This window comes from Trachurus japonicus, chromosome 18 (genome assembly GCF_045865225.1).
Source record: "Trachurus japonicus isolate A0001 chromosome 18, Traja_1.0".
NCBI lineage: Eukaryota > Metazoa > Chordata > Actinopteri > Carangiformes > Carangidae > Trachurus > Trachurus japonicus.
In genome coordinates this window covers 18,312,720-18,326,301 of record NC_140924.1, presented here as the reverse complement: position 1 = coordinate 18,326,301, position 13,582 = coordinate 18,312,720, and the positions used below count along the sequence as shown (strand labels likewise).

The 13,582-nt window shown below is 44.4% G+C and overlaps 1 protein-coding gene and 1 long non-coding RNA gene across 5 annotated transcripts in view; one reads left to right on the top strand and one right to left on the bottom strand.

Annotated features, from left to right (window-relative positions):
• Nucleotides 1-197: 197 nt before the first annotated feature.
• Nucleotides 198-4,620, bottom strand: ankrd53 (ankyrin repeat domain 53). Its single transcript, XM_085759184.1, has 6 exons — nt 4,541-4,620; nt 4,140-4,239; nt 3,016-3,215; nt 2,622-2,786; nt 973-1,093; nt 198-888 (listed from the first exon to the last, which is right to left on the bottom strand). The coding sequence occupies exons 1-6, from the start codon at nt 4,591-4,593 to the stop codon at nt 289-291; spliced, it is 1,239 nt and encodes a 412-aa protein (XP_085615310.1). The 5' UTR covers nt 4,594-4,620; the 3' UTR covers nt 198-288.
• Nucleotides 3,903-13,582, top strand: part of LOC146969094 (uncharacterized) — a 25,563-nt gene continuing 15,883 nt past the window's right edge. The window contains exons 1-2 of one of the 4 annotated variants that reach the window (XR_015034218.1): nt 3,903-3,968; nt 6,266-6,372. This is a non-coding gene — a long non-coding RNA (uncharacterized LOC146969094). Of the gene's footprint in view, nt 3,969-4,678; nt 4,752-6,253; nt 6,373-13,582 lie in introns of those variants that run through there. The other 3 variants (XR_015034219.1, XR_015034217.1, XR_015034216.1) reach the window with 3 other exon arrangements.

The following is a 13,582-nucleotide window of genomic DNA, read 5'->3' as shown; positions in this document are numbered from 1 at the left end:
CGTAGGTGGAGCTCAGCAGACGGCATCAAAAAAAGGAGGAAAAACCCCTGCACACTGTCTATACTTGCACACACCAGTTAAATGTATTAAACAACATTTCAGTCTTCCTCAGGTAGATGTAGACAGAGAGCAAACAAAACCTAAAAAAAAAAGATACATTCTTTAGTACGTTTTTCCTCCTTTTTATGTAAATCGTCCTAAAATCTGTAACTTTTTTCATGTGCTATCCACAAACTACGTAAGAATATATCAAAATTTTTCATAACAGACGAGACGACGATGTTTTAATCAACAGCTGTCGACTAGTTTCACGTCTGGTTCGACCTCCTCCTCCTCCTCCCAGTAGTGTCCAGGCTCCAGCACCTCCACCAGGTGCATGGCCACCTCCGTCCAGGGGGAGGTGCTCCGGTCCTGGGGGCTCCGGAGCTGCTGGACCTCCGCGATGTCCTGCGGCTCGAAGTGGCGAGGGGACGGGATCCTGGAGGGGAAGGCTCTGGGGAACAGCGCCCTCTCAAGGACGTCCATCGGCAGGTCGGGGGCGGCTCGAGGCCGGCTCTCCCACTTGGTGCTGTACTGAGGCTGCCGGCTGCGGCCGTCCCTCCACAGCCGGACCGTCTCTCTGAGGTCGGGCACCGCGGGGGGCTTCTCCGGCGGGAGGCCCGTGTAGATGGTCCAGGGCCTGGGGGCCGGGGCTGTAGGCGGCCTCCCATGATCCTCCAGGGGACATCTCGGCTGGTGTTTACACAGACCCTTGGCGTGTTTGTTGGCCTGATTGGACGAGAGGCAGTGGGTGTGGTACTGGCTCGCCAAGACCGTGGGGGTGAAATCCTTGATGTGAGGAAGACCCTTCTTCTCCTCCCACTCCTCGATCCTCTCGTCTATCAGTGGCTGGAATCACATGTCAGGAAAAGTGAGTTACATATGCTGCAAAAACGTCCTCACTGTGTTATGAATAATACTGAACACACTGACCCTTCTTCTGAGTTTATACAGCCGGAACATGTCCACAAGATCAGTGTGTAAAGCTTGGGCCTGCTTCCTCTCCTCCATTTCTTTCTTCTTCTCTGCCTTCCACATACAGCTTTTCAGATACCTACACACACACACAGGAAGTCTGTTCAAATAGAGAGCCTAATCGATGTGGAAGAGAAGCTCGTCATGGGACCTCAATTCGGAAAAAGTCTCCATGCAAATGAATGGGAGTCAAAATTTTATTTTGTGATCTGATTGAATTGTGTCATGAGAAAAATACATGACCTCTACCTGTTTAAAACATTGTGTTTCACGCCAAAAAATCAGTTTGTAGTAAAACGGCAACGGAAGAATTTATTTTGTGTGAAGACCGCTCTACGGACTACAGTACAAGGTCTGTGTCCCACAAAAAATACGTCACCAACTGACACGGGAAAAGGTGGCATTTGGTGTGTGACGTCACCTACGCCACCTGTAGTCTTTCTGGTTACGACAAGCTGCTGATTTCCTGGCATGAAGTGCAACGTTTTAAACAGGGAGATGTCATATTTTTTCTCATGACACAATTCAATCGATTTTCTCCAAATTGAGTTCCCATGGCGAGCGTTACTTCCTGCTTCTGCTTAGGCTCTCTATATAAACCAATGGCAAGTTCCCTGAAACTGATTTTTGTTTTTTCTGTGAATTGACCCTTTGTCAAGGCCCCGCCCCCCACGGTTACTGTTGCTAGGTTGGACAAACAATGGTCACGGAAGGGTTAACTCCCATTGGAAACCATTGAAAATTAGGCAGATTTAAATTGCTTGTAAGGAAAATTTTAATTAACTTAAACATCAGAAAAATAGTGTCCATGATAGAGGACAGACGTGGCTAAAGAGCGATCGAACAGGCATTACCTGACTTTTCCGAAAAATGGGGAAAAATCATTGTTTTGGTCACTCACTAGCTAGTAGCTAACGACGCTAGCTAACGTTAGCTACAAGCTAACGCTTAATCTCCGCCGATCTCCCGTTTCTCCTCGTAAAACTTCACAAAGTTCAAAAGACATTAGCAGCGGTAATGTTACTTTGCTAGATAACTTTGAAGGTATTAGATCTTCTCTGTTAAAGAACACGACCAGAGAGTGGACTGGAGGATGAATGAGCTTAGCACTTCAGTACAGCCAGGGAAAAACAGGCTCACTTCTCATGAGGACTGCACACAACAACAAACAAAACTTTGTTAACAGTTAACCCCTGACCTATGCCTAGAGCTCCCCCTAGTGGACCACCCCCAAACCCTATTATTAAGCTCAACTAACAGAAGGTTAAAGTAATATGTTATACAGTACACATGGGCCAAGTAGCCTATGTTTATTGATGTCTTGGGTTTGGGGAATGGGATAAAAATGACTCCAGGAATACGTTCCAGATATCGTGAGTTGCTATTGCAGGAACCCCAGGCACATTTTAACCATATTGAAAAATTATTAAGTGGTTTTTGCCAAAAAACTTGCTGTCTACCTATCTCGTTTCATAGGGTTTCATTCCAGGGTTGTCCAACCTTAGAATGTTGTGCAACATGTGACATGGGGAGAAGCGCTCTGATTGGTGGATCAGCAGACCAATCAGAAGGCCAACAAAGGGTCAATTGTTCCTTCAGCTTGTTACCTTGCCACCTTGCGGCGGCACCAGATGCGGGTCATATCCAGAGGTGTGTGCCCCATGCCGTCCTTGGCCAACACATCGGCACCGGCCTGCACGAGGATTTCTGAGCAGTCCATGAAGCCCTCGGAGGCGGCCAGGTGCAGCGGCGTCTGCCCCGAGTCTGTGGTTCTGGTAAAAACGATAACAAAAGAACAAAAATATCATGTTTATCTGTATTCATTATCATCACTGTCGTCATTATACTCGTTATCGTCATTATCTCTCCCACAAACTACAAACTTCCACCAGCATCTCATTGTAATCATCATAGTGACTAAAATGATTTAATCGTTCTATTCTCACTTTAGTCTGAGATGCAGTTTTCTAAAGTGACAGCTGAAGAACATGAGGCTCCTACACATTAACGTCGGCTCCGTTCTCCAGCAGGTATCTGAGGCAGGCCGAGGTGTTGGGTGAGCTCTGGGAGGACATGACCATGTGGATGGGCCGGCGCCCCTCGGGGTCCACGCTGTCCATGCACTCTGGCGTGGACTCCACCAGGAGCCGGATGGTATCAAGCTGTCCGATGAGACAGGCCATGTGGAGCGCTGTCAGTGTCTGGAGGAAGAAACACGCAGAGAAGCACAACATGTAAGTCTCTAAAACTGTTTACTGCTTAAATTCAGCTACAGCGTCACTCACCCTACATGACCTGATGTCTTACTGAGTCAAACTGGCCTTGAGGAAAAAAAGGTGGGCGAGTGCGAGGGCGGTAATGCCACTGCCAGTGTTTTGACCCGTCATAGCAGGAGAACACAGGTGTAACTAATGGCATTAACGATGACTGCGTTTCATTTAGGTCTAGGCTGATTGATAGTCATTACTTGCACCTGTGCACAATCAACCGCACTAGCTGCACCTGGAGATTTAAACACACCTGCTGAACGGGTGCTAATCTAATATGTGGTGTTTGAAAAGAAGATGTTAAACTAAATACCATTGTGCACATTAAAAAAAGGTATTGGCAATCGACTTGATCACTTCTGTTTGATAAGACATTAGTATTCATTTAATGGGAAGTCAAAGTGTGTGCTGTGATAAAGGTCTGTTACATTTTAGTGTTTTGTTGTGTTGCCATTCAAGCCTACAGGATAACACAGCAGTAATTTAACAAAACAATTTTTCTTTTAAGCTTTTTGAATGTTGTTGTTTATTAATGCATGACATCTAAATTTGTGCAGTGTGCAGTTTTGTAATTTGCCCCCCCCCCCCCATTTTTAAAGCTTCTCTCTGTTCTTTATCACCAGGGAGGCATAGAGAGTGTATCTTCAGAGACAAGAAGACTAAAGAGTCCTGCAGAGATCCAAAATGGTCAGTGGAAAGTTTTTTTTTTTTGCCTCCAAATGCAAAAACTTACCTAATTGTTAACTATTTGTAGTTAAGTGATAAATGTGAATAAACCACTAATGGCCCTATTTCTGTAGTAAGTATCTTAACCTAGTGGATAAACACCTGCACACTTGAGCTGTTAGTGTTAGTTACCTTTGGTCTGTTCGTCCAGACACCCATCTCCTCCCTGCTCCCTCCTCCAGCCACAGCGGGGAACATCACCCCGTCTGCCTGAGCTCCGCCGGACTCTGTCCTGCCAGATCACACAACAGCACAACCAAAGATACTCTTATTTACTTCATAAACCGTCTTTGGTGCAACGATGTAGACACAGGTTGTAATTAAAACGTCATTACGTCACGATTAAGAACGTCGCAACTTTTGCAGGTTGTGATTTTCTTTCACGGTAGTGTCGTGTGTGTGGCGTTCAAAAAACTACTATACAAATAAAGCGTACATAGCAGTTAGCTTGGTTTAATGTGTAAAAAGTTTACACATAAATTATAAACAAATAAATAAATAAAAAATCTTAAACATTATAAACGTTATTTTACCTGTTTTTGAGTCTTCCGCGTCTCCGTTTTCTGGCTTTGTTGACGGGCTCCATGGTTGCTATGGAAACGTCACTCTCGTTAGCTTTGATACCGGAAGTAATGAAACAAAAAGGAAATAAATACCAATAAAAATGCGAATAAGTAAAGAAATAGAAATAGAAAATCCTCCTTTCAAAATCGCCCTACATCAAAAACACAAGAGGATGCTAAGGTAAATGTTTTTTTTTTACTATATGTTTTCAACTAAACTAATGCAACCATCAACAGCTAAAAAAAGAAAGAAAAATGAACCACCATTTCAACAGTTAGCCTAAGTTATTACAACAAACTCAAAATAATCATGAAGCAACACTTGTTAATTTATGTAATCCTCACCTTTATTAGATTAGAAATACAATTGTGATTTACATATTGATTCTGTAGTTTAATTTCTGAATATTTGATAGGAGTGCTATGTTAGTCTTTTTCTGTAGGCTACTGTGGCATCATAAAGCACGCCCCACTCTATTTATTTGGTGTTCACTTTGTCTTCAAAGATTTATTTTTTATTCAGTGATGTTGGAGTGTTTAAGGAAGGTCAACTTTCTCTTTTTCCCAATTTTTTTTTCTCAAGGTAACAGAATAAAAAAAAAGAAGGGGGCTGCAGATGTTCCAGTCAGAAAAGCTCAGTAAATGCAGGGGCAGCCACCTGATACAAGAATATTTTTATTCAGCAGTCGCACCCAACATGTTTCATAGATTCAGCCTTCATCCACATGTAATTGCCAGTTCTTCTTCCATCTCTGGAATAACACTGAAAATAAAAAGCTGCTTCCTTATGCAGCGTGTTCAATAACACATGTTTATGTCTGAGCCAGTGAAATAGCTTGTGACAGATACAGGCAGATGAGTGGCTGCAGGCATGGCAGAAATGGATACCTCCACCCTCCTATGTGGAGTCCACAGCTCTGTCACACATCTCTGGTGCAGCTATATTGATGGGGCATCGGGATTGGCCCCTGAGTAAAGCGGATTGATCGGACCAGCGCTGCGGAGGCCTCATAGGACCCGTTTATTCCAACGCACCCCGGGTCGGCCGCTGCACGTGAGGCCGATATGAAGTGGAGCAGTAATATTCTCTATATCCCTGAGGAATCAATGCGCTCAGCGAGGATCAGGCCTCTCTGTCCAGTCAGGGGTCAAGTGGTCAATAGCTGTGACCATAATGTAATTCACTGCATTTACTGTACATACTGAGTCATGGCAGAAATACTGTACTGAATATACGGAGCAGAGGTTTAAGTAAATTAGTGAGGGGGTTATAAATTAGGGAAATCAACTTTATCAGAGTTGTTCAGTTTCTATTTTTTACCACTCATCTTGAAGTCAAAACAAATCTTCCATTAATAGATTATTTTATGGTAAACTGTGACCCAATGAATTTAATCTTGCTTTCAACACAAGTGTACATCAATGCAATATTAATTCCCAACCCAAAATAATACCTTCAATTGATTCCTTCAGGGTTGCTTTATGAATAAAGAGGAAAAAGAAATATGAAATGTAACTTTTGCAACTTATTAAATTATCTTTTGATTTTTTTTTTTGATTTGATTTTGCAATTCTGGGTAGTTATCTTTTCTTGTTTATGTTATAGTTATTTACATGCATCTGTATTTTTTATTCTCTTCTTTAATTTGTGCTTACTTTTTTATTCTCTTCTTTTCTGCCCAGCGACTTGATCAGTGTCCAGTGGAAGGTCAAGGTCAGGTCACAGACTCCAACCGACCCCCCTCCCCTCCCCAAGCCTCTGCTGTTATCACAACATGGCCGTGCAGCGACACACAGAAAGGGTAAGCAAGTCAACTCTGTGTGTGTGTGCATATTAAAGCGTATACAGTGTTTGTGAGTGCGTAAGGGTTAATAGTAAAAGAACATCGTGCCCCCGCCGTGGCCTCGGTGACTTCTTTTGACCTCTGTCACATGTCACATGGAGGTTGTACGGAGCCTTCGGTGTAGAGCTCTTTCATGTTTGATTTTTCAGCACAAGTCCCTGGACAACGACCCTCGACACGACCTCTTTCTTCTGACAGCTGTGTGTGTGTGTGTGTTTGGTTGCCCGTGTACTGTCAAATGTAGTCTGTATGTGAGTGTGTACTCCTTAAAAGCTCTAAAATCTTAAAAGCTTTCTGACGTGTGACGGTCGTAGATTACGGCTGCTGTTTATATGAGGGGTTTTAACTCAGAGATGTGCACTCTGAATTTCTTTTTCTTTCACCGAAATGCGCATTACATTCAAAAAACTACAATGGAACGTGGTTTTGTGTGTGTGTGTGTGTATGCGCATCCAGTGTGCGTGCATGTATTAGGTACAGCACACCCAGTTGGTGCAGGGCAGATTAGCAACTGGCCGATCAGAGCTGTCTAAACCTGCTTAGGGCAAGGATGAAAATGAGATCATGTCCCAGCATCCTCCCGGCAGGCTCTCCCATTGGTCGATTACATCATCCAATCGCACCCCATCTGTTTTTAATTGGTGGTGCAATACAAGCTTCTGCTCGACTAGCTGCACCTGACCAATGGCTCTGAGGTTTGCAGGGAGGGATGGAGACGCAAAAGTATTATCATCCGTTTTATAACTTTATTTATAAAATCTAATCCTGTCATTGTTGTTACTATTATTAATTTGTTCCCCCTCTGGATAGTGCAGATGGACGGGAATCATGGAAGATATTAGGCACGATTACATCTAGGGGGCATAAAGCTGTTCTCTTTAACAGCTCTATAGAATTGAAATGGATCGTAATATATTGGCTTATTGTAAAATGAAGCTTAAAATGCTTAAAATATTAATGTTTTGGCATGAAACCTTTTTTTTAGAAGCAGGAATCTGTTGAAAAACAAGTTTTTATTATTAGATCTCTTGTTTATCAGTATGAAACAGTGAATTAGAGGAAGTAGAAGTAGAAAAGAAGTAAGAAAGGAATAAAAGTGAGTGAGATAAGACGGAGAAGAAGAAGATGAGGAGTGGAGACCAGAGCGAACTCACAGCCTCGATGTGCCTTTATATTTGATGAGCCACCTTACAAGGACCCTGTGCCCCTGGGGCTCCTGAGCTCAGCTTGTGTAAGTGCGCTGATGCCCTCACTTTACTTCCTCTCGCTCTCCTCTTTCTTCCTCTGCTGCTCTTCCCTCTTTCGCTTCTCAGTCTCTCTGCCTTTTACGCCATCCCTTAGCTCCTCCTATCCTTCTTCCTCTTCTCCTCCTCTCCTCCTCTCTTCTCCTCTCCTCTCCTCTCCTCTCCGTGCCTCATGCTCAGCCAGGCGGCAGTGCGCTAATGCACCATGGCACATTCTGCAGCTCCGAGTCACAATGCGACCAGGCTTTGCGCAGTGACCGCACGGCGACCTCCCTCAGCAGCGCTACCGCACAGGCGCTCTGCTGTAAGCGGGGCCGGTTCAGGGCGGAGGAGGATGGAGGTGATGGGTGGGTGGGTGGGGCATCTGAGGTGGCGGAGGTGGGGTGTGGCCGAGCAGAGCAGAGCAGAGCAAAGGGAGCGGTTCTGCCTCTGACAGGTGCAATCAGGTCAAATGACAGTGAGGTAGATGGATAGCGAGTGGAAAAAAAGGGGCTGAAGGAGTTTGAGATCGACATCTGGGCGACGTTTTTGTGCCACATGTGAGTGATCAAAGTGTCCAACCGGAGGAGGCATGAGCTCATGTGTGCTGCTGTAGCCCGTGGAGCCGTGCAACTTGACGGATGCTCCTGTGACCGGATTTACCTCCCGGTCATGTATGCGGTGTCGTATACGGCAGAGAGCAAATACATTGCACCTGTTGACAACAGCTGAGCCTCCGCCTGTAACCTTCACCCTCGGACAGTTAGGTTCTTTCAGCCGTCAATAAAGGTGTTACTCCTCCACACATGTGCCGAAGAGAAGGAGGAAGGAGGAGGTCGGTGTTCCTGTCGCTGCTGCAGGGGGTTCATTTCCTTCTCCCTTCCCCTGCTCCTTCATCCCCGAGGTCCCGCCTTCGCACCTTCCCACAAATCCCGAGCTTTTTCTCCACGACCCTCGGACACGTTCTCCACGATTCTCACAGCTGACCAGAGGGAAGGAAAGAGAGAGAGATGGGGGGTGAAAGGAGTGAGATAGTGAGAAAAGGAGCGGGCAGGCCGTGAAGGTCAATGTCACAACGGTGGAGAGATGAGGAGAAGGAAGTGAAATAGGAAAGGAGACGTGCATCATTCACTTCTGGATTTTTACGGAGTGAGTGAAGCTCAAACTAACTCATGACAGGCCCTGTCCCATCTGATTCATCTGTAGGTCGTGATTCTTCTCAAAACCTGAGGGCGATACTGTCCATCTGTCGGGTGTCTCCTCTCCTGAGCAGGTCCGCCATAGGCTGCACTCTGATAACATCAAGATCCACCCACTAATGTACAGAAGTCGTCAGAATAAAACAGATGCTTTGGATTCAAAGCGGCACAGTTACTCTGATCACAAGTGAAAGCTAGTTTATGTGCAAGTTACACGATGAACACTGATGAACACCCTGAGGGGAAGAAAGGACATTATTAACTTGTCAGTGAACATGATATCGTCCTAATCACAAAGGATTCATTTTATAAACGTGTCCAAACAACAAACTTATATTATTATGGTCATCAGAGAGATTTTTAATCAAGGTTATTCATATCAATGTCTTGTAACTCATCTATAAAGCATTAGTTAATGGTTTATTAACAGTCCTCTGCTGTTTAGCACAATGAACAGTTTAAGAATATGATAAAAACTGATGCACAACCAGACATTGCTGGTTTATATTGTGTCTTTTCAATGCGTTTGTCACTGTAGAGCTCATGTTACCCATAATGCAACTTGACTGGTGACAGTTAAGGCTATCTTTAAAAAGAAAAAAAAAGAAAAAATTTCTGGCAGTTAGGCAGGTTATGCTAATAGTGGCTAATGTAGCCTGGAGCGGAGGTCTGAAATGTTCATGTCTTTCTAGCCGAACGTGTCCAGATGACGTTGTCCATTTTCAAGCTCTTCTCAGTTTTTCTGAGCTTTATCATGAGCATCAAAGACCAGTGAACGCACCTTGTTGTGCACATTTACCAGACTTCTACTTTTCAAGTCCTGGGATGCAGTTTCCCAGTTTGTCCCTGAACCTCTCATTTGAAACCACTTATTGTTCTGTTATTTTTATAGATTTAGGGGCAGTATCCTTAAAAGGCAGACGAAAGCACAAACCAGCTACTGTGTTAAACTACTCTAAGGACTTTTTTGAGCATTTTTGGGCATCAGTGGGCAGTAGGAATCAAACGGAGGATGACGAGACCACAGTGAGCTTAAAGAAACTCTGTATTAGAACCATTTAAAGAACCTTTTTTATTTATTTATAGAAAACAGTTTGATCTTTGCAAACATTCAACAGACTCCGAGCACAGGCTGAATATTTCCTACTTTTTTTTTTCTTTTCCCTCCAAATGAACCTCCTGGACTTTGCCGTGACCTCGGACTTTACTGGTTCAGCTGCTGTGTGAACTCACACTCTGGTTGTGTGTAAAGCTGCAAAGATCAACTGATCTCAGCAGCAAGGTCGAAACTACATGCTCCCTTCACCCGCTCCCTTTCAGTCAGCAGATTACACTTTAACGCCGCCTTCGCACAGTTAACCTGCACATGAACACGAAGCTTTGCGAGATGAACCGAAAACGCCATCCATCCCCACCACCACCACCACCACCACCGGCACACGCATACCGCCACTTTGTCCTGTGTGTGCGAGCGCTTACATGTGCGTGCCGTTAAATATATGTCGTATGTACGCGTTGCATGTGTGTGCGATTGCTTCTTCTTACACGAACGTGCGCTGCCACTGACACCGTGACCCTTTCTAATATAGCGGCCCTCTCCTCTCGTATCCAGGTCACGGAGCATCGGCTCATCCTGGTTCATCAGCGGGGCAACGCTTGACAAAAGCCATTGTTGTCGTGACACGCATCCTGATTATATTCATAAAATCTAGTGTTGGTAGAGATAACACGACATAGAGATGCAAATGCCGCTGGGACAACGATACCACAACAGCTTCAGGACAGTCAGCCACTTTCTAATGTGTACACACTCTGCCCAGACAAACGATGTGATACAACAGGAAGTGAAAGGCACACACACACACATACATACACACACATACACATGCGAGCTCTCTCACAGGCCTGCACACAGTGTAAATGGTGTTTTTTGCCCCAGGTTTTTTATCTGTTCAATTAAAGTGCTTGTATTTTGCTCATTTCACGAAGCTGGAATTAGGCCAAAATAAACACAATGAGTGGAGACGAGGGTGGAGGGATATTTGCCTTTCAGACAGATGGATGGATAGGAAGCTGATCTGATGACCTACAACTAAAAAAAAAAAAGAAGAAAAAAACCCAACAATGCTCTGCAGCGACTTTGGCCTCCAGAGACGTACAGTACAGTGCAGCAGCCACAATCACCTAATTACCCCCTTAAATAATGCAGCAGCGTGGCAGCTACATGCAGAAACTTTGAAATCCATTTGGACCGACACGACTAAAAGGGTGTAGCCTCATACCCTGTGTACGACATGTTGATCTGTGTATTATTGATGCTGGATATACACAGTGTTTCATCAGGCTCAGCTGCAAAACCCAGAGGACTTAAAACTTTGTAATGCACTGGAAATCAGAAAGATGACTGCTGTAATTAATTAATATCTATTGTTTGAGCCCTGAGGACAGCTGAATATGTTTTATTATTATATTACTTTTCAATATGCATATACGTGGAATATGTCTTGATTGAGTATTGAAAGAAAATCACATCCGGTGTATTTCTAACATAAAAAACCAGGAGTTTATCAGTATATCATTGATGTCTGGTGAAGACTTCGAATGTTAACTTCTCCGGAAGAAATAAAACATCCTGACAGCGGGTTGTTTTGACATTATCAGGTTGATTATGAAAAGGGCTCATAAGTTCAAGAGGTTGCAGAGGAATCGGCCTTTCAGCAGATGTAAGAATCAGCAGCGTTGAGGTTAAGCTGCTGTTACAGGGTCAGGCCGCAGCGCAACAAGGACGCAAGTTCAGGCAAAGTTTATCCGCTAGAAAAAAGAAAAATCTCTGCTTTAAAAAAAAAAGAAAAAGCGACATCAAATCACCCAGCGAATGTGAAGAGACCACTTCTGTCTGGGTTATTATTCCTCAGGCTGAAGCTTAACATGAGTTCACAATATAAACAGATATCAGAGTTTGTCTAAACTGATAAAGTTGTGGACGAGTTTTCTGAGAAATACACTCAAAGCTGCACCGACTGACTGAATCCTGAGGGAAACATGTGGCTCTTCAGCTGCTAAATGTTTCGCTGTGTTAAATACACTTTCTGCTGACTTTCTCTGCTGTTTATGACGAGTTGGTGAAAGGCATGTTTTGTTTTTTGTTCTTCCTGCATCTTTAAGCAGTGAAGGTTCATACTAGAAACCAAAACAATGAGCTGAAAGACTCTAAAACAACTCTTAAACTGAAGAAAACTACAGAGTTGGATGATTATCTGTGGATTTATCACCATGAATGACGTATTTAACATGATTAAGAGTCATGTGACCCACGGTGTCTAACATTTTTATATTGATTAGAGCAGCTTTAAAGGGGAACTATCATGCAAGTCCAGTCACTTTTTCACCGTTTTGCTAACCTTCCTCCCACCCCCTCGGCCATGTGCATTTGTTTTCAACGAAGCTGTCAAGAAGGCAATCTGTGGAGCAATGGATAATGTTATATATCGTATACGTTTTACGATATCTGTGTAGACTTATTTGTCATAAACAAGAAATTACAGGTTACAGGGCATGTCTGATCTTACAATGTTGGTTTTCAGCCAAGAGACGCTACATGGAAGGCAGAGAGCCCAGTAACAAGTCATTTAACCATCACAATTACTCCAAAGCTGCTTATTAAATTTAAATTATTAATTTATTAAAGGTAAATCTTGCATAGATCCTCTTTAAGTTAAAGTAAAATTGCTGACTGGGACATAAAAGGACAAAAAGGACGTGATCAGATACTGTTACAGGAGCCGACTTCATATGTCACTTCCACCCTCGTGCATGCTATAGGTGTGTGTGTGTGTGTGTCTGTCAGCTCAGTGTGTGTGTGTGATTCTCACCTCCCCTGGCATCCCCCACAGTGCCAACACTAAGGTCTGCCACCCTTCCCGTCCAGCTCCTCTTTACTCGGGGTCACGGCGGTGGCGGCGGCGGCCCGGCGCAGAGAGGTGGATTTTGATGCCGTCTGGCATGTTTGGGCTCTTCCTGCATTTTCAGCCAAGTCTGCATGGATACACCCGCTGTGTTGGGTGTATTATGTGCTCTTACAGTTAATGCTTGTGTGTGTAAGTGTGTGAATGTTTGTGTCTGTTGTTATACGCCACACGTTTCTCTAACACGTCCACGCAGCTGCACGTTCCTCTGTAGTCACACATACATTGACATCAGTTGCAACATGTGGCGCGAGGCCATATGGCTGTGATACTGTCAGATGTGCTGTTGATCTATGTGGATTATATCATGCTCTGCCTTATATGATCTCGTTTAATCTCATTTGTAAATGTTTGGATGTGGAACATGTGCGCCTTCATGCGTTCACATCTGTCCGTCTTCATTGAGTGCGTAGGCCTCCTTCATGTGTTTTTGTTTGCGTTCAAACGCCCTCGGGGGGGAGGAGGAAGACGTGACCCGTAAACTAGGCCGTGAGCATGCTCAGTGGTTTCCCCCATCCTCCCTCCTCCCCCCTGCGTGTGCGTAGCTGGGTGAGGTATACCTCCCAGATGCTTGACCCGGGGTCGCCCTCGCAATTGCGATCAAAGTGTGAAAAGAAGCCTGGGCATGAGTTAAATCACACCCCACACCAGAGTCTGGCTCCTGTGGTTCACAGGTGTCCTCTCACCTCAGATGATGCTAATGTGCAGAGATCTGAGAGCGGATCCTCAGAGGGCTGTTTCCGTAAAAGCAAAGGACAAAGAGAGGGCGGCTGAAGGCGCC